The sequence below is a fragment of the Fonsecaea multimorphosa genome (genome assembly GCF_000836435.1).
Source record: "Fonsecaea multimorphosa CBS 102226 unplaced genomic scaffold supercont1.28, whole genome shotgun sequence".
Classification (NCBI taxonomy): Eukaryota; Fungi; Ascomycota; class Eurotiomycetes; order Chaetothyriales; family Herpotrichiellaceae; genus Fonsecaea; species Fonsecaea multimorphosa.
The window spans coordinates 26,729-46,139 of NW_015971662.1; the positions used below are offsets into that span (position 1 = coordinate 26,729).

At 52.8% G+C, this 19,411-nt stretch overlaps 8 protein-coding genes across 8 annotated transcripts; 3 read left to right on the forward strand and 5 right to left on the reverse strand.

Moving 5' to 3' along the window:
* Positions 1-251: 251 nt before the first annotated feature.
* Z520_10085 (uncharacterized protein) lies at positions 252-1,478 on the reverse strand (the record flags this gene model as incomplete). Its single annotated transcript, XM_016780579.1, has 5 exons — positions 252-284; positions 349-435; positions 529-608; positions 706-1,197; positions 1,265-1,478. 5 exons carry the CDS (start codon positions 1,476-1,478, stop codon positions 252-254), a joined length of 906 nt encoding a protein of 301 aa, XP_016628182.1.
* An 804-nt stretch (positions 1,479-2,282) lies between these two features.
* Z520_10086 (uncharacterized protein) lies at positions 2,283-3,179 on the reverse strand (the record flags this gene model as incomplete). Its single annotated transcript, XM_016780580.1, has 3 exons — positions 2,283-2,908; positions 2,970-3,043; positions 3,103-3,179. The coding sequence occupies 3 exons, from the start codon at positions 3,177-3,179 to the stop codon at positions 2,283-2,285; spliced, it is 777 nt and encodes a 258-aa protein (XP_016628183.1).
* Positions 3,180-3,845: 666 nt separating this feature from the next.
* On the reverse strand, positions 3,846-5,511 carry Z520_10087 (uncharacterized protein; the record flags this gene model as incomplete). Its single annotated transcript, XM_016780581.1, has 4 exons — positions 3,846-4,601; positions 4,650-4,848; positions 4,904-5,246; positions 5,295-5,511. The coding sequence occupies 4 exons, from the start codon at positions 5,509-5,511 to the stop codon at positions 3,846-3,848; spliced, it is 1,515 nt and encodes a 504-aa protein (XP_016628184.1).
* A 1,679-nt stretch (positions 5,512-7,190) lies between these two features.
* Z520_10088 (uncharacterized protein) lies at positions 7,191-8,477 on the forward strand (the record flags this gene model as incomplete). Its single annotated transcript, XM_016780582.1, has 6 exons — positions 7,191-7,474; positions 7,531-7,696; positions 7,804-7,894; positions 7,950-8,002; positions 8,059-8,178; positions 8,226-8,477. 6 exons carry the CDS (start codon positions 7,191-7,193, stop codon positions 8,475-8,477), a joined length of 966 nt encoding a protein of 321 aa, XP_016628185.1.
* A 967-nt stretch (positions 8,478-9,444) lies between these two features.
* On the forward strand, positions 9,445-10,485 carry Z520_10089 (uncharacterized protein; the record flags this gene model as incomplete). Its single annotated transcript, XM_016780583.1, has 1 exon — positions 9,445-10,485. One exon carries the CDS (start codon positions 9,445-9,447, stop codon positions 10,483-10,485), a length of 1,041 nt encoding a protein of 346 aa, XP_016628186.1.
* A 1,095-nt stretch (positions 10,486-11,580) lies between these two features.
* Positions 11,581-13,574, forward strand: Z520_10090 (uncharacterized protein; the record flags this gene model as incomplete). Its single annotated transcript, XM_016780584.1, has 2 exons — positions 11,581-12,206; positions 12,266-13,574. The coding sequence occupies 2 exons, from the start codon at positions 11,581-11,583 to the stop codon at positions 13,572-13,574; spliced, it is 1,935 nt and encodes a 644-aa protein (XP_016628187.1).
* Positions 13,575-15,402: 1,828 nt separating this feature from the next.
* Positions 15,403-16,434, reverse strand: Z520_10091 (uncharacterized protein; the record flags this gene model as incomplete). The annotated part of the gene is made up of 1 exon (XM_016780585.1): positions 15,403-16,434. One exon carries the CDS (start codon positions 16,432-16,434, stop codon positions 15,403-15,405), a length of 1,032 nt encoding a protein of 343 aa, XP_016628188.1.
* Positions 16,435-17,479: 1,045 nt separating this feature from the next.
* Z520_10092 (uncharacterized protein) lies at positions 17,480-19,290 on the reverse strand (the record flags this gene model as incomplete). The annotated part of the gene is made up of 3 exons (XM_016780586.1): positions 17,480-17,733; positions 17,782-19,196; positions 19,253-19,290. 3 exons carry the CDS (start codon positions 19,288-19,290, stop codon positions 17,480-17,482), a joined length of 1,707 nt encoding a protein of 568 aa, XP_016628189.1.
* Between the last annotated feature and the right edge of the window lie 121 nt (positions 19,291-19,411).

Genomic DNA, 19,411 nt, shown 5'->3' on the forward strand with positions numbered 1-19,411 from the left:
TCAGGCCCTGGGGATGAATTTTGAGTCGGTATATAGACCAGCATTCTCGATCAAAAACGAATCCAAAGACACAGGACGGCCTCGAGCTTGTGGGACACATGTATGCATTGCACAAAAACATGCTATCGGCGTTGATACTCTTACATAGAATTCGCCATTGCTGTCCGCCTCCTGTTGATACAAATCTGGTTCTCCTCGCATAGACATAGGACATATGCATATAAATCCCCGTCCGCCGTCCAGGGCATTTTTTACCACGCGGTGTACCCTCCATCAATAACGAGCTGGAAAGGCAAAAGGAAAACAGTCAGTAAGGTCAATGCGAAATGCTCGCTTGGGAGAACTCACACTCGAACCCGTCATGAACGAGCTTGCGTCGCTTAGACAGAATAATGCGGCGCCTCTGTATTCTGCCGGGGTTGATATGCGGCCCAGCTTCGGCGAGAGGTCACAGTGTTAGTAATAACGTGGTTGACAGAGAGAGAGAGAAGAGAGGGAGAGAGGTCGGCAAAATGCGTGAATGCTTACCATGTTCTCTTTCTCCCAGAGCTCCTTCAATTTAGGGTCATCTTCAAAGTTCTTCCGGACCATTGGGGTCATGATGTTCCCTATGTGTGTCACAAGTCCAAGGTATTAGCCGGGAAGACAAAAAGGGGGGGAAAGGGAGGCGAAAGAAGCCATGATATCCCCTGGTAGCTTACATACCAGGACACAAAGCATTGACCCGTATGGGTTTCCCATTAACGATCTTCCCCCATTCCATGGCCAGAGACCGAGTAAGCTGAATTACAGCCGCTTTCGAAGAATTGTAAACTGACGAAGTAAATCCTTTGTTGGCGACCATGCCGCTCATAGACGCAACAAGTAAAATCGAGCCGCTGCAGTTGTACTTGATCATTTGGCGCGCGCAGCTGATGGCCGAGCAATAAACGCCCTTGTAGTTGATGTTCATCATCTCCTCGATCTTCTCGGGCGTGTAGTCCAGCGCGGGTGTGACTTGCTGCACTGCAGCGGCGGCGATCAGGCCATCCAGGCGACCGTGGTTGGTGGCGATCTCCTCGATGACCCGGTCCAGATTGCCGGCCTCGCGGACGTCCACCTTGTCGTACTTCAACGAGCCGCCATACTTGGGGCCCAGACGTTTTTGGACTGTCAAAAATTCCTTGTCCGGCTCGGGTAGTCGATCGAGACAATATACTATAGTTACCCGACCGGTGTCAATAGTAGAGGATTGAGATAAGAGGAGCGAGTATATAATACTGACCTTGTCCTCCAGCTTCGATCAGAGCTTCCGACAAGACCAGACCCAGTCCGCGTGCCCCACCCGTGACCACAAACACTTTGCCCTCCAGATCAAACTCTCGAAAGCGAAAAGGCGTCCGCTCGGGATCCGGGAGTTTTTCTTTGATGGACGGGGCTTCGGCGCCGGCCTCTTTGGCGGCCTGTTTCGGCGATGCAGTACCAGAGCTATTAGTCATTGCGCAAGCAAAGCGACTTTGTGAGAAGGATCGGTTCGGTTGACAAGCGAACGGTGCTAGAGCGCGTCGAGACTTGCTATAATATCTTGATATTGAACCTGCGCGGGATGAAAAATAGCGAGATGCCGCTACATGGGCTCTAGAAGAGATCAATGCCATGATGTAAAGTAATGGCAGGCGGGATGGTAACTTCAAGTTAAAATGCCGAATTGCAAAGTAACCACAAGTTCTTGTCACCTGGATGAGATTGCCGGACGGCATGCCAAAACTTAAAGGGCGAGAGGGCTATCATCTTACAGGTTTTTCGTAAACCAAGTGACGTTAGACGGCAACGCTGGGCGGGGTTCATACGCAAATATACCCACAGAGGTTGTGGCAGCGGTGAAAAGCTGTCCCTCTGCTGGACCGCGAATAATTGCTGCTCGACACAGACACCACAAAAGCGCATAGCATCCGTGGCCATTGAGAAAAAGGAATGGAAGGTTCTTCTGACGTTGTTTCTATACCCTTGATATCATTCCCCAGTTTTAATACTGCGCCGTCCAGATCTCTCGCGCGGCAGGTACAGCCGGGGTTCCCTCCGAAGCGCCTATCGGGTGGTTTCGTCGCTCGCCGTGCGACATGGGAATGGCCGGAAGAGATCTTTATGTCAAGGATGAGTTCATGCATACCCTCTGGAATGGAGTGGCACTGACGTGGATGTGCTGATAAGCTGCTCGGATAGATCTTCGGCTTGGTCCACTCAAGGCAATTGTTGGGGCGTTGCGGTGTGGCTGCAGGGCGGACGCTGAGACTGTTGAGGCTCTACCGCACTTTGGCGGATGACTGCTCCTGGTGCTCCCGGGTCAGGACCTTGGTCACCCGAATACAATAGCCTGCTCCAAGGGCTGTGAGGATATGCCACCATCCATGCAGTTCGAGGACAAAGGCAAAAGGAATCCCCAGCTGTTTTCGGGTTTCCCGTAGAGCGCCGCAATAAGCCCCGTCAATCACCCACACGACGAATCCCATGAGGAAGCACAAACCTCCGACCCGGAATTGCTGAGTCCAATATTGCTTCTTCTCGCCTTGGAACCTCGTTCGGATCAGGTACAACACTCTCGGCCAAATCGCGGTAACTAGGGCGATAAAGGTGGTGTTGTGCAGCCACAGCTGGTGGAGCGCGTAATGGTAGGCACTGATGACGCCCAGAACAGCGGTCAAGATCGAACCGAATGCCACTTTGGCGGGTTTCGACCAGCCCAGGGTGTACAGTTCGTAGACCAGGGCTGCACAGACCCAGAACATGGACAGATCATCGCAGACCTGAGTCTCATACTTCAAGGTCAGATGGAAGACCAGAGAGAAAACTCCCACGAAAAAGAGGGCAAGGTTGGAGGGTTGAGTGAGCAAGGTCTCCCCAGGCAGCAGCGTTCGAAATGCCCAGTAGACTGCAACACCGCTAAGTTAGCTGAAGCTGCAGGGATGGGACTCTCTCTCTGGGCGGCGTACCGTATGCAAGATTAGTGAAGCTGTTGACGAATTCACCAATGTAGAGAGTGATGGCGTAGTCTTCTTCACAAAAGCTGTGAGGGAAGTCGGTCAACCATCAAGCTCCAGGATTGACACTTCTCGAGAGACTCACTTGGCAACAGAAGTTGGAGGGCCCCAATAGCCCAAGTGCGCCTTGTGATCGCCTGCAAAGTTGCGTTCTAGGCCCATGATGCGATGGATTCCTGGTGACTTCAAATGTCAAAGCAGAGGTGTTGTGGTGTTCTAGTGGTGAGCCCTTCCTTCTATCGTCAGCTGTGAGCAAAAGAACAAAAGAGGTCAACGTGTCAATTTCCACAAGGAACAAGCGAAGCGTCAGACAGCACAATGTCTTATCCACCAACGCCACATAGACATAAAGGATAGTCGTTTACGCCTCTCGTTTACGCCTCTCGAGGACAAAAGATGAGTTTTATAGAGGGAGCTCTCAGCTTCACTGGATTCGTGGCCCCCAACCGCCGGCACCAGGAATGGCAGTCGTGATTAGCCGACCCAATACGCCCTGCAAAGCATCTTCAGTCGTACCTCGTATCTCGCGAGCGCCGTTTCACTACCTAGTACCTAGGGTATCTCCGACAGCTGACAAGAAACAGCAACAATCATTATGTCGTCGGAATTGCCCTTGTATAATTCCTCCTGTCATGTTTATACGACCCTCCTTGGGGGCCACAGGACCAGCTTCATCTCAATGATACGTGGAATACCGCCTGGTTGGGGCATTTTCTACCGGCTCTCAGGCCGCCACTCGCCCCGAATATGTAAGTCGCTGTCTACACCGGAAGCCAAAAATACACCAACTACTTGAGCGACAATGCAACCCCAAGATCCATATCAGAGCTACTTCAGCATGACCCGCAAACCTTTTGAGTCAACCGCCGGAAATGGAGAAAAATAGTCGTGCTCAATCTCAATATCCTTCCTGGTCGTCTCAAAAAGTTCGGCATCAAACTCATAAAAGAAGTTTGCGATGGTCAGATAAAGATTCATGATTGCCAGCTCCTTGCCGATGCAGCTCCTGCCTCCACGTCCGAAAGGCACAAAGTACTTCTCTAGCCTTTTCAGCTCTTCGCCCTCCACCAGCCACCGTTCGGGCTTGAACGACAATGGCTCGGGGTATACTGGCTCAAAGGTGTGATTGCTTCGAATTGCCATGCTGATGACTGTCCCGGGAGGCAACACATACGAGCCGTAGGTATAAGCCTGTCTAGGGTTCACTCTCGCGAGGCGGCCCGAAACGCTGCATGCAATGCGCAACCCTTCATTGATCACGGCAGTGAGGTATGGTAATCGCTGCAGCGTGCTGTAATCATTCAAAGGATCTCCCTTACCCTTGGATGCCTCAACCGCACCGGCTAATTCTTCCTTGAGACGGCGAAGCTTGTCCGGGTTGGCGAGAACGTGAAATGTAATCGTCTCCAGAGTGTTTCCTGTGGTCTCGCTGCCAGCGCCAACCAGTGTGCGCGCTTCTTGCGTTATTCTGTCCACAGTCTTGTCGCTCTCTGGAATGTCTTTCGAATTTACGATGCCATCAAGTACTGATTTGTCGCTCCTTTTCTCCGCATGAACGGCGTCCGCCGCCTGTCGTGCCAAATCCTGAACACTGTCAGTTCCCAGCCAAAACACAGCTTGATCTCACCATACTGTCTGGAAGTCAAAAGCCATCAAGCCCCCTTCAGTCGAGGTAGCTGCGACAAGCCATCTCGGCATCCGCATAAATATGGGGATGATAATTGGAATGTGGCGATGCCACGCGGCAATGTGCGAGATGACGCGCGCCTGACGATTGTAGTCATCGGCAAAGTCAATGGAATCAAGCAGATTAAAGGCCTTTGGCATGCAGCTGCGTATTGTCAGGATGGTGTTTCTTGAGCAATCCCCCAATCTGAAAGACTTACTAATTGGTGACAGAGTCGGCAGCGAGGCAGCGAAAGGCATTGGAAAGGTTGACGGGCTTTCCCTCCTCACGCATTTCACTCAGACGTTGGCAAAGCTTGGACACCTTTTCGCGTGACGATGATTCCAGGTTTGCGATGGCTGAGGTTGCAAAGAATCGACTCATGGCTTTTCGCCTGGCACGATGAAGATCGACATTGGCGGTGCCAAAGCCAGCATCTTTCGACCCAACGAAAGCATAGTACCAGGCATCTTTGTCCAGTCGGCTGGTCACATTGTAGAATTCATCGAAAAAGTCCGGGTCATGAATATGGACCTCGTTGGGTCCTATTCGCACAATGGGTCCTGCGAACTAGTTGGTGACCGTCACCGAACTCGAGTAAAAGTGCATACCATATTGTTTGTGGAGTTCTTCAATCTTGAACACAAATTTTCCTCCCTTGATGCAATCATAGTAGAAGTCATAAAGGCGAGAGACGGCTGCAGCGTTTGGCCCAGGGATCTTGGAGAGTGGATGAAAGAACAAGCGATAGATAACCAGAGATGCAAGGCCACCCAAGCCTGTCAGTACCAAGAGGATAGCAAGACTCGAGTACGAAATGACAGCCATATTTGGACCGTGGATTAATTATCCGTCGACGGCAGACCCTTTTTATGGCATCCCAAGTGTGAAGAACGACAGACTTATCCTGGTGAGGAGGTTTGGAATTGTTCACATGTGAGTGCAGGTTGTGGAAGACGGAGTTGATTCACACTTTGAGCGATAGGGTACCCTCCTGGAGACGCTCCGGTCCCTCATTTTCGAGACAGAAGGACACAGCGAGAACAGGAAGCGAGCTGCCTATTTTGGGGTTCAGACCGGGAGGCAGGGTTGCCGTGAAGATTCTCGCTTAAGGACGGGGGCCTGTTGTCAAGACGCGGGCGGAGGGCCGGAGGAGTAATAGCTGGCTGCGAGCAGTTGGTTAGCTGCATCTCACAAAAATTGCAGCAGCAAAGAAGGGGACGGTGCGCTTGCAATCAATTTACCGGCCCTCGATGGAGAAAGAACAGACTTGGCCATGCGTGAACTCGTTGGCTGCTTCAAAGAACATTATTAGGGAGGGTGTCGGGCCGTGGAAGAGTTTCTCAGCGCCAAAACCGTCGTGTCTCCCCCCTGGGTGCCCCCAGCAACCTAGAACTGACGATCAGCAGGGAGCTCGGGCGAACTCACTCGGGGAGGGTCCTACAGAGGGATGCTGTTAAGAGAAGCCCATGGAGGAGCCTGGGAAGGTACCTGTAGGTGCCTGGCATGGTCATTGCGGAGGTGCAACTCCCGGGCTCAATTGGTCAAAAGCTGGTGGGTGGCTGGAAGAATTGACTGCGAGAATTACATTGCGCACACTTCCCCGCCTGCGTCCACCAACCATCACTGCACCAAGACCATACACTCTCTCACCACTTGGCCCCGCTGTATACCAGCTTGGAAATCAAAGCCAGTGAGAGGCATTGGAGATATTCAAGTCGCTGCGTATTCCTCCCAAGAGCGGGTCTCCTTGGAGGCACATCCTGTCCACCGTTCATCCTTGCCGGTCGGCCTCTCCCAACCGTCCACTATGCAGTTTGTCCACTCATAGCTAGAGGCTATCTTTTCCGGAGATGCCATTCTTGAGCATGTGGGACGACAGCGCCATGTGCAATGCGGGCACCACGAACTACCGCAGGCTCGCAGCAATGATGCTCCTCACATCCTGCATACGAGCCGATTCGATTCGACCATCTAGCGCCACACACGCAACCTTTTACTCAGATAATCGACGGAAGAGCCATTGTGCCACGCGAGTTCCCCACCACATAGGTGGAGGGTTGAGCAATCCGGGCAATGTACCTGTTGGGTGCCTATCCTTCACTACCACACCCACAAAGACCCTCGTCACGGCGAACATCGGGGCCAGCGACTATGGTTGACCAGTGCTTACGAGCCGTGGTAAGAAACTGCTCGCCCGTCACCTTCAATTGTGTGAACAGGTTTTCTATTCGCGCGCCGGCCCTGCTTATCCGTCTCCCATTCCTTGGTGGAGCCGGCATGCCTAAGACCACCAAGAGGCGCAGAAAACCGCTCAGGATCTGGGCGAGCTGGGACCTACAAGTCCACATTTTATGTGCAGGCTGAGATACCTGGCCCGACCCTCATAATTTCTTCTGCCTGCTTTTCCTCCCACCAGATTTCTTGATCGTTACATACGAGGCGCCAGCGACATGAATCGCCATCTCCTGGAGGTTCCAATCGCGACCCGTTGAGAAACAGTCTTCATGGCGGCAGACGGTGACACGGACTCTGCTTATGCTGAAAGCATAGGCGCATACTCCGAAAATACTGAAGCTTCCTCGAGCGTGTTCGATTTTCAGTACGAAAATGGCCGCCGCTACCATTCGTACAAGGCTGGGCAATATTTCGCTCCTAATGATGAGCAAGAGCAGGAAAGACTCGACCTCCTTCATCATGTCCAATCCATGGTCCTCGGCGGAGAGCTCTACAAAGCACCAATGGCGGCTCCCCAACGCATTCTTGACATAGGCACCGGCACTGGAATTTGGTGCGCTTGGCCTGTTTCCCCAGAGATTCATTTTTGCACAGCTGATTTCCACTCAGGGCAATCCAAATGGCCGACAATTTTCCCATGGCAGAGGTTGTCGCCACGGATTTATCCCCGATCCAGCCGACTTGGATTCCGCCCAATTTGCAATTTCTCATAGATGACTGCGAGGCAGAGTGGACCTTTCAGCGCGGGTTCGATTTTATTCGCCTTGGACACATGGTAAGCGATGCTCGATCCACTTTGATGTTTCTGGATCTGGTCAAATCGTGGAGCAAGCACGCAATCATCGACACTCTAATCCAGATCTAACTGGCTTGACACTACAGGGCGGCAGTATAGCGGACTGGGAGAAGCTATTTCAACAGTGCATGGAAAATCTCCGGCCTGGAGGATGGGTGGAAGTTATCGACTTTGAAGGTGAGGAGCCCTACGCCGTACGAAGCGGAACAAAGCTGTTGACCTACGACCGCAGCATGGGGTAGCACGGACGATAACAGTCTTTCTGATAATTCATCATGGCATACGGTATCTTGAAGCATTAATTCTTTAGTGCAGCAACCAGGTCTGACCTTTCATGTCAGTGGCAAACGGAACTCAGCAACGCAGCAGAGAAGTTCGGCCGTACGATGAACATAAGCCCACAAATCAAGGGTCTGGTGGACCGAGCAGGGTTTCAAGATGTGGTTCATGAAGTTCACAAGGTAAGAAGTCAGCTGTCTTTGTGGAGGGTTCTAATTCAACCGTCCAGGTTCCGCTGTCTCCATGGCCCAAAGAGCGTCGTCAGAGGGAGCTGGGCCTGAATATGAATATTATAATGACAGAAGCGATGCAAGCTTACAGTCTGGCGCTGTTCACCAGGGTCCTAGGGTGGGATCCGGCAGAGGTAGAGGTTCTCCTGGCAGGGGCAAGGAAAGACCTGAACAACCCCGACTACCATTTATATACTCGGTTACATATTGTTTATGGGAGGAAGCCACCAATACCAGCGCCTGCGAATTGAGAGGTATCAAATTATGGGACGGGCAGGGAGGCAGAGTCTTTAGCAGGAAAGAACGGTAGCGGATGGGGTGCGCGTTGCAGGTCTGGTCAGATTTGTATATAGAGGGATTGTTGGCAATGGGATCTATCTGGGACATTACGTGGGAAATGCTCTGGGCGGTATTCGTCTTTCAGGGCTGTTCTGTCCTTTCCGAGAAGCGAACAGGGTGCCGGGCTATGTGCAGCGGCTTGGGAAGGTGGGAAAGAAAGAGCTTGATGGAATGGAACAGGCAATGACCACATATTATCGTTGGGGGACGTATGCCCACGGGATTGCTCATCTTTTCTTTCTATGTAGATTGATCGGCAAGCACAGCATTTTCTGTCCCCATGTCCGTTCCCCATTCCCGTGTTTCTCGTTGCAACCATTGACCGTCAGCGCCAACTCATCGCCAACTCATCGCCAACTCATTCAGCAATGAGATTGGTAGCCATCAGTCATATGTGCAGCCGTGTGCCCTGGACAATGCTAAACTCCGGCCCCGGGCCAAGCCTGCGCCCAGACAGATTGGTAATTCACACTTCACTCATGGGCTGTTTGATCCCGGCTTTAAACGGGGCCAGGGATCGCTAGGTATAACAAGGGTTTGGAAGTACCTAGGTATATAAGGGATATGATATGTGTGCCCATTGTCTTGCAGATCGTGTCTCGTTGCGACATTTGTGCATTCTATACGGCGAATACGCCATACGCTTCTCCCTCTTTACACACACACACTCTCTCTCTCTGTGGAAGTTGATTTGCGGAATAGCCAGGACCAGCGATCTATTATTCAGCCGAGGACACTTGGTCCATTTTACCTAGGTAGGTACCTAATCCATAATACCTTCAAGTCCAGCTCCGGGAAAACAAGCTTGAAAGCGGTAGACGGAGGAGAAAGTTTTCTGGTTGAAGCCCGCAGATACAACCGTCAGGTGTAACCACCACCATGGCCGCTCGAGAACAAGATCGAACAATCCAAACCCAAACCCCAAATCTCCCGCTGCGGACAAAGTCCATCCTAGTCCTCGGCGCCGGCGAACTAGGCCTCGCGATCCTGGACGCCATCCTCTCACACCCCGACTTCTCTCCCAGCACCACACGTCTGACGCTTCTGATCCGGCCCTCCAGCCTGACCAGCCCGTCTCCTGCGCAACAGTCGCAACAATCCCTCCTGCGCTCGCGCGGCGTGGTCCTCATGGGAGGGGACATTGAGTCTTCCTTACAGTCGTCGCTGGCCGAGCTGTTCGCGCCTTTCACAGCTGTAATCCACGCGGGAGGAATGACGCTGCCACCGGGCACAATGACCAAAGTCACCCGCGCGGTGCTGGACGCGCGCGTGGGATACTACGTCCCCTGGCAGCACGGGGTGGATTATGATGTTATTGGTCGCGAGGGTGGGCGGGGCATGTTTAGCGAGCAGATCGATGTGAGGGAGATGTTGAGGGGTCAGGTTCAGAACGGAGGGACGAAAACGGACTGGGCCATTGTTAGTTGTGGCATGTTCATGAGTTTTCTGTTCGAGGACTTTTGGGGTATTGTTAGGAGGGTGCCTTCTCCATCTCCATCTCCAGATGCACGACGGGAAAAGATCCAACTCACAGCCCTCAACTCCTGGGACGATCTCATCACGACCACCACGGCCGAGGATATTGGGAAATGCACGGCCCAATTACTCTTCACTGGTGACTCGCCTGTCAACACGCCCGTCTATATCGCCGGCGACACATTGACGTACGGCGCGTTCGCCGACACGGTCGAGCCCGTCGTTTCCCCCTTGGGGATTGAGGTCGTCAGACAGGTGTGGCCACTCACGTTCCTGAGGGAAGAGAGCGAGAAGGACCCAGGGGACAAGATCAAGCGGTACAGGGTCGTGTTTGCGGAGGGGAAGGGGCTAAGTTGGCCGAAGGAAAGGACGTGGAGTGCCATGCAGGGCATCAAGATGGAGGGCGTGGACGAGTATGCTAGAAGGCTGTTTTCTGTGAAGTGAACGGCGGTGCCTTGGAAGAGGAGGAGGGATGAGTGAAGATGGCTGACCTGGCGGTTGACATACAGCTCGGGCGACAGAAGAGATGTTGTCGGATCGCACCAAGCCGGTAACAATAAGAGGACAAAGATAACCTACCTGGCGTCCGACACACATGATCGGCGAAATCTGTCTCCAATACTCTGCGTTGATTATCCCGGGGGCCGATGGGAGGGAAGGATTCCAATTCCTCCTTTCTTGACTTCGGTATCACTGGGCTTTTGTCGCCATGATATTTCTTCGGCTGTCTGGCCTCTCCTCCCTCTCCCCAGGCTCATTATTATCATCTGAGAATCCTTGCTGTGGTTCAGCACTACTTGTCAGCCGAATACCCTTTCCTTCTATTAAATATCCCGGACGGTTGGGGTGTTCCATCTCTGAAGGAGCGTGCCGCTTTTATAACGACTCACCCTACCTTCGTTCGCTCACTTCCTTGACTTAAGCCCAGGCGGGGTGTGGAAGGGTGAGCATTGGGCGGCATCACCCTTGGCCCGATCCGGATGGCAGCTTTACTTATTAATTACTAATCTGGCCTGATACCATTTCTTATTACGCCATTGGCTGGCCACAGATCCCCCAAATGATTTTTCCGTCTTTTCTGCTCACTCTTCCTTTACTGGAATTCGATTATCGTCGAACTCATGGCCCACCGTGCCGGATGAATACCAAGGCGTTCGACTACGACTGGTAGGTTGCTCCAAATCCCCTCCATCGCAATGGCCCCCTCGCCGCAGCATCCGCCGAGTCCAAAGGCGCAGCAGGCAGCTCGAACTCAGTTTGCGTCCAGCCCGATTTATACGAGCTTCGACGCTTCGCTATTGGTGCTGCTTCGCTTGTGCTCGTATACCAACATGGCGAGATGGATCTTTTCAACAGCGTGGGGACGAGACCAAAGTACACCAAGCCTCAATGCCTCGGGTCTAGAACAAAGCTTCAGCTGAAGCTTGTCTTTTTATTTTCTGTCGCGGATAAGAAGTCCTCGCCTCGTTCGCCCGCCTGCCCCTTCATGCTCTCCTGCGCGGTGATATATACAGATTTTCCGTCTTGCCTCCGACGACCATGGCACGTGGACCTGTTTCAGCTTATCACAGTCTTCCAATGGGTGAAGATCCGTCTGAAGTTCCAACTGAAGTTCCGCAGAAGCCATTTGGCTTCTCTCCCCCGAGGACTCCGAGAACAGGATCGTCACGTCTCCAGGGAGGGATTGCCGAAGTTCTCATTGCGTGTGCAGCCATTGCGTTGCCGATGATATGTCTATCCCTGGCTCTACTAGGTCTGATATTCGCGAATCAGGTCCCGCCAGCACATTCACTCTTTCAAGACGACCAAGCAAGAGCGGCCCTACCGCTGCTTACAGACCCAGGCAATGCCTATCTCGTCAATTTCAGTGCGACACAGCTCATCACGATCGCCTCATGGGCCAGTAGTGTTGCTCCGCACCTACCCACGTACCTGATGACTCTCTGTTCCTATCCATTGGCCAGAAAATTGCTGCGAAGCTCACATCAAGACGCTGTGGACAAGCTGCCAACGCCTTACCAACTGACCATATTGTTGGAACTACGCAATGGCAGCCTCAAGTCTCTGTGGAATTACTTTCGCTATTCCTCTCGCAAAGCCGGCAATAAACCAATTGCTGCTCTTAGCAATCTTGCAAAGATTTTCATGCTGGCTACTCTCTGCGGGTTAGTACTACACTTTCTCATCCATACCTCTAAAGTATCTATTGATTTCGTTTTACAAGATGGCTTATACTTGCCGCCGATACCTGGCTTCACGTTACAACGTCGACGGTCCCGTACGTGGGAGTCACCGCCTATTTTCCTCCTCTGTGGTCATTCGGCCGTGGTCTGCCTGCAGGTTGTTACCTCGACGGTGCCACGTGCTCGATGATGGATACGGGCGTTGTGTGGCTGCTAGGGGGAACACCTGAGCCGTTCCGCACATTATACAACATTTCGGATGTAACCCGTATCTCGACTTTCGAACTCGAGGGCCAATCTTACGCATACGTCGCGGATGCCATGAGCGTGAGTGATGTTAACGACGACTGGGGTGCACAGTGGGACTTCCTTGCCTCTACATTTGCCATTTCAACCACCTGCACGCCCATCACTTCGAGGTGCAATCCGACTACGAATTCTTCGAGCTGCGTGAATTTCCAATGCTCCGAGGCATTCAGCGGCAGCCTGGGCTGTGACAGCACTGTCTTCGCCTCCCCCACCGTCAATGCTTTCGGCCTCAGACTTTTCTTCGACGAAGGCTTGACGCAAGAGATTTTGTTATCAGATTTTTTCGCTCAAGGGTTTCGTCAGAACTACAGCTTCAACCCTTTCCACATTGGAATGTACGCCACTGTCTCAACCAACGGTGGTGAAGGGCCACTAAACGGGTCTGCCGAAGTCGCCCACGGCGTGGCCGGCGGAGACTCGTGGATTCTTTCATGCTCCGCGACCGTCTGGGACGCAGAGTACTCCTCAGTCAACCAAACCATCACTTGGGCCGACGTCACCAAGTCGAATGCCACCACCGCGGCAGCATTCGCCTGGCCGTTCTGGGCAAACTACGGCTTCGACGTGCTGGAGCGGGCCTCTGTCCTCGCCGACTTCGCCGCGACCATGCAAGACGTGGCGAATCAGACCGCCCTGGCCTTCTCGACCACGGCGCTCGCCCTCACGTCCGGGACCCTCGAGCAGCGGCCAAATCTCCTGGAACAAGGTCGCGGCGGGGCCATCCTGGTGGCGCGGATCCCCAAAGCCCCCTTATTCACCTTGGTCGCGCTCAATCTCCTATTTGCAGTCCTCGGAGTCGCCTTCGCGGTCATGGCGGCTTTTGCGAGACCAAGCCGCACACGCGACGTGCAGGCGAGATTGGGAATTGCAGGAATCGTTGCCGAAAAATTCGAGGACGAGGATCTGGATAAGATGGAGGGTGTGAGGAGTGTTAAGGATCTGTTTGCCGAGAATCGAGGCGGAGAGAACGGTCCTACTCCTAGGATCGGGATTGTGCGTACGCAGGCCGGGGCGTGGAAGTACCGTCTTTGGCGCGCATGAGTGTGGACGGCGTAAGGAAACCCTTTTATCATTAAAAATATTTATTCCTACTTATATCAGTGTTGCCTCCAAAAGAAGAGAAAAAACGGTGAGAAATCGAGGCGCACCAGGGACCGTCTTCGTAATCAGCAAATGAAAGGTGAATATAATAGAGTCAAGTCCCTGGCCCGAAAATATCGTGCACTCCCATCGACCAGGATCAACAAGGTAAGCTCTAAAAGCGATATAATACTATGCACCCATGCCCACGTCTCTTGAGTACCTCTAAAGCGAAAGACCGCGAGATCTGCATTAAAGCGGAGTTGAGTCCATAGCCACTAAACTTTCCCACCTGAGTGAACAGAATATAACATCTTGCAGACCTGCGATCAAAGTCCTAAGGGGACAACAACGCTTTGTATACTAATTGGATAACACAACCCTGGAGGGGCAGATAGCGATCGAATCGAAAGTAACCTCCGATTCACGTCGACAAACCCCACTCAGGCAAATCATTTCAAAAAGAAGAGCCAGTGCCTATTCTTCTGTGGGACACGATCACACCTTTAGCTACCAAATACCCCAACAGTTCAGCGACCAGGTTTTGGCCCTGGCTGTGGCGGGGAGGCTACATAAAGACCCGACCCACATATAGAAATAGAAGGCGAAGGGGGGTTTCAGAAGAAGACTTGTGATCGACGAGATGCAGCTAAATACCAGGCCGGAAGGATCGAAACTGGGCAGGAGTAAGTATAGAGTACCTATGTAAGGGCTCAATTGGCACTGGGCTGGCAATGATGCCGCCCTCGAGGTGTCTTAGGTAGTGCGGGATCACATCTGATAAAAAAAAAACACAGTGGCAGCTCCCTAAGGAAGCCACCATGGCCGATGATCTGGATATGCGACACAGATTTTCGAGGGGGTTGCTTGGAAAGTCTCGGCCTGGGCTGGGTAGGTATTGGGGAGTAGTGGGTACTGTATGAAGAGTGCGGACGTGGAATAGAGGATTCGAGGAACCCGGCGAGGCTCGCGCTGTCAGGCCTTTTAGTTTTAGCGCCTTGGCACTTACAGTATCTGCCATTACTACATAGCTGTAAAGGCTCTCCTTCATACCTACCTAGGTACCTAAAAGGTAGTTACTGAATACCAGGCCCCCACGTTACCACCGATTACTGTCCTGTTCTATTGCGATTCCTGCCTCTGGCGTTTCAGCCCGAACCGGGCGGAGCTGCGGCGTGAGCACAGGGCGGTAATATCACCCTTGGCCCGATGCGGGGCTGAGGCAATGAGCAGTTCATACTCATCTTGGCCGGGTGTGGCGTACTCCCGGCCTCGCTGGTGAAGGGATGTATAGAGCGTAGGAAAACGCTGCATACATATCGTGACAGTGGCGATATAGTGAGATCGCACCGAAATAATAAGAGCGAGAGAGATTCACGTTGTCCAAATCCCGACGATATATACGGTGTCGCACAGCGTTATATGTATATCCGTCTCCGATATATAGTAGTTTTCTGCACAGGGCGCGCGGTATATACAATGCTCATCTATGCGACTATTGACAGGGTAGGAAGGAGGGACGTCTGCTGTGCATTATCGCTGACCTATAGAAAAGTTGTGGACACAGCGCGCGGCGTATGTAATACTCTATCGATGGCACTGTCTACGGCGAGCACGAGTGGACAAGGAGGAACTTTTGTTTGTTACTTTTTTGATTGTGTCGTTGTGACACCTTGGTGTCACGTTGTCTGTCTAAAACGACAGACATGGCGGCGTCTGCATGCCGGGAAAAGACTATCTACGCGCCCACCTGCGCCTTCCCTCCCCTCCCCTCCTGCCGGAGCGCCTTCTACCCGCGCAGATTCTCGACGCCGCCGCGTCGACGAACCACCAGATCGCCGACGACCGCCGCCTCCTCCGGGCAGTTGACCTCGTCGACGACTGTCGAACCCGAGAACTGCCTAGGGCGCGTTCTCGGGCGACAAATCGTGTCAGAGCTGCTCGGAGTCGGCGTCACGGTCGTCGCGAACGGGTACCGGCCGCCCGAAGAAATCAACCCAGTCCTGCTGTCGTCGAACGAGCTCATCCGCGCTCGGATCCAGTCGTTGTGGTCTTGTCGGAACCAGCGGGCCCGCTGCTCCAGGCGGTCGGCCCGCTGGCGTTCCAGGCGACGGGTCCTCAGCCAGTATCCCAGGAAAGCGGCAAGGCAAACAAGCAACAGGCCCATGATGGGCACGACGATTGCAGTGATTTTCTTGGCGCCGCTAAGCCCCTTGCGGGGCTTCCCGGCCGCAGACCCGGTGGTGCTGTTGGATGATGCTGTGGCAAGAGGAGTCGGGATTGTAGCAGTCACTCCGCGATCGCTTGTGGTTTCGCTTGCCGAGGTGTAAGTATTGCCGGTAGGTGTGGCGCTTGGAGATGCGGGCAGGGGCAGAGGAGAAACCGTGATTGTGGTCACAGGGACAGGCACGACGGGAGAGACCGAGGGCGAGGACGACTGGAACGACGAGCTCGAGAGCGTGTCCGTAGTGGTATTGCTGCTGCTCTGCATGGTCGCCGTGGTACTGACATTGGTGGCTGCAACAGTGATGGTAAATTCGCTTGGAGGACCAAACACCGGAGGCATTGCTGGTGGCAAGGCATGGGTGGACAGAGTCGAAGGCAAGCCAACAGCAGACAAAGTAGGTGGAGGCGCAGCAGTAGCCAGAGTCAGAGACCTGGTGGGCAAGGTGGCGAAGAAGTCATTGCTTGTGCTGCTGATCTGGACCGAAAAGTTGGCGAAGATACCAATACCATAGTATGGTGGAGGTTCAGCGGTCTGGATCGCGAAGCCACACAAGGCAGCCACCAAAAGCGCCATGATCAAGGTTGAGGTTCTCATGATTGCTTGTCGGGAAAAGGTGGATGAGATTTCCTTGATGTGAAGTTCCTGTGACAAAGTTTGTTAACTCCTACATTCATACGAAGGCGAGAGGAGACTCAAGACTCACTGTCTGGATCTGTTGTCCTCTGGGAAGCCGGAACACCGCGCAAACCCTTCCTTGAGCTGAAGTTCCTGTGACAACATTGTTAACTTTTGCCCTCATACGAAGGTGAAGGGATACTCACTGTCTGGATCTATTCTCTTCTTGGGAGCCGGAAAACCGCGCAAACCCTTCCGTATCTGATGCAACTCGCTCGGAAGTTTCCTGGTACAAAGTGACAGTGACACAGGATCGAGTCGAGCTGGGTAAAGGTTGAGAGATCGGTGAGAACAGGATCTGAGGAAGTCTGAACTTGAGCTTGAGCTGAAGTCAAGGTCAGTAACTTGGTACACGAGTGGACTTCACGCAAGCATGAGATTATTCAGTGAATGCCCTCTCAGAAGGCAAGCTCTGGAAGGCATGACAAAGATCGCTGTACTGATGGGAAACTGATGAGGACAAGGTCAGACACGTACCAGGTGAACTGTGGCCTCGTTGTCAGAGCAAGCCAGGGACTGTCACTGTTGCTTGAGAGTGATGATGAGGGTCTTTGAATAAAGTTCCGGTGATGAATGGTGAAGGATGTGAGATGGAAGAGGAGAGACAGGAGCGAGGCACGGAAGAGAATTCAAAGAAGGTCAAAACTCGACTCAAAGCAGAGGGCGCCGGCAGAAGAGTCATGCTAACGCGGGCGACGGGCATAATTCACTGTCGACGACGACATCATACCTCTCGGCGCCGAGACGTCGAAAGGATATGATGTCGCCGTCGACAGGGCCGCACGCCGCCGAGCGCGTTATATATATACCGTGGTTGTGTGAGTGATACACTGGTGGGAGAAAGAATTTCTATCCAGCAGATCAGACCGCAGATATTTAAAGGGCGCTAAGACTCTGCAGCGCCAAGCAGGACTCATTATCACTGCCTTCAGGAGCTAGAATACATACTGGAAAACTGTCAGTCTCAGGATGGAATGTTTGGCGAGATGCTCAGACTCACAGGGATGAACAAGTATGGGACTTGTCTTTCATACTCTTCCCATGCCTTGCCGTACTTCTTCCGGCATTTCTGGATGTCCCGTGTGGCCCGGTGAATGATCATTGCCGTGAAAAAGAGGGGATAGAACCATGGGAAGGGCGATCTGTATCCCGTCACAGCACCCCATGAAAGCGCGAAGAAGAGATCGCAAGTGTAATGGATCTTCCTAGCATAGCCATCTGCGAAAGCGTTAGTAGAGCAACCAAGGAGCAGGACAAACAACTTACACCAGCCATCGGCAAGAATAGTTCCTCCGTCCTCTGATCTGATGACTCTGGGGTTCTCCACCGTCTGCCAGGGCAGCTGTGGAAATGCTTTTCGGGTGATGGCACCACCGGACTCCTTTGCTCGGAAGCGGTTCTTCTGGCTGTTTGTGGTATCCCAAACCCAATAGACAAACAAGTATGCCACATACAAAGCAGCAAGCGCATATTTGTTCCACATATAGGTGCTTGGGGCGTGATTGGCAAGGAAGATGGTGCAATGGCAGTAGGTCAAGGGCACGCCGGCCAAGTTCCAGAAGATGAGCATAAACCCCCATTTTTCGTAATACATATCCCAAGTTGGTACAATGAGCTCTTCGCCCTTGCTGCACGCATTTGCGTAGAGAAAATGCGCCATGAGCAAGAAACCGACTTCACCAGAGACGTACCCATAAAGCTCGTACTGCCGTGCAGCCGTTCCCAATGTTATCAGGAATAGGATGTACCATGGCAATCGAACCTCGAAGAACATCTTGAAGTCAAGAATTCCAAACATGCGGGGGTTGAGCTCGGCACCCATGAAGAAATCGTACATCAGATGTCCCGTCATACGGTGCTGCTTACCCCGATAGATGGCCGAGGTATATGCGATGATTGCCACAGCGAAGCCGGAAATGATAGCCACAGACATGAGCGGGCCAAACTCGTCAATGATGGTGTAGAGCTTGAAGAGGCCAGAGAAATGAAGACCAAGAGCCACAATGATGGTTGCCCACCAAGACCACATTCCGCTGCAGTAGTAGTCCAGCCTAAGACCGTTCTCGTGAGGCAAGGGCTTGCCTTTGGTCCAGATACCTGGCATCAAGCAATAACAAGCACCCTCGAAGATGCAGAAGGTCCAGTAAATGACCCAGGCTTTTGCTGACGGCCATGCACCAAAGTAGGCCATGCGGAAGAGGCCATGGAAAAAATCTTGTAGAGACTCGCCGTCTCTGGGGGTGGGGAATTTGCCATCGTAGTATGTGGCGCCAATCCACATGTAGTACATCAACAGTGGGAAACCAAGCATCATCGCAGTGACTCCCCACGGCCCTCCAAACTCGAAATGTCCAGATGTATCGACTCTGGGGTCCATACCTGGCGCCCAGCCGTCTACCAATCGCTCAGAGGAGACCTTCTCTTGACTTTCTGTCTTGGTGATGTGCCCATTTGCCGTGGGCTTGATATGTCCATTGACATGTCCATTGGCATTTCCATTCATTGTTTCCAGATCAACCCCATTGACGCGTCGCGTCATACCGGCTGTCGTCTCCTTGTCCTCCTCATGAACGATGGTAGCGTCTTGCGCACCATGCTCCTCGACAACGGCAAGTGATTTGCGCGGTCGCGGCTTCCCAAATGTGCCAGGAGTTTCGACGTAATCCGGTCGCACCGTTTTTCTGGGGTCAATTAGTACGAAAGGGCGCCAACCGTTTCTGTTTCGGTGATCACATACCTGGGTGTTTTACCCGCCTGCGTGCGGGTGACTGTCATATTGAAAGGAGCGTGTGCAGAAGAACAGATTGCAAGAAAGAGTGACTCAACGCGACAAAAAGATGGGGCAACCCTCGGAGGGTGGGCGGCGGTGGTGGTACGAGGCGGAATGGAAGGATTT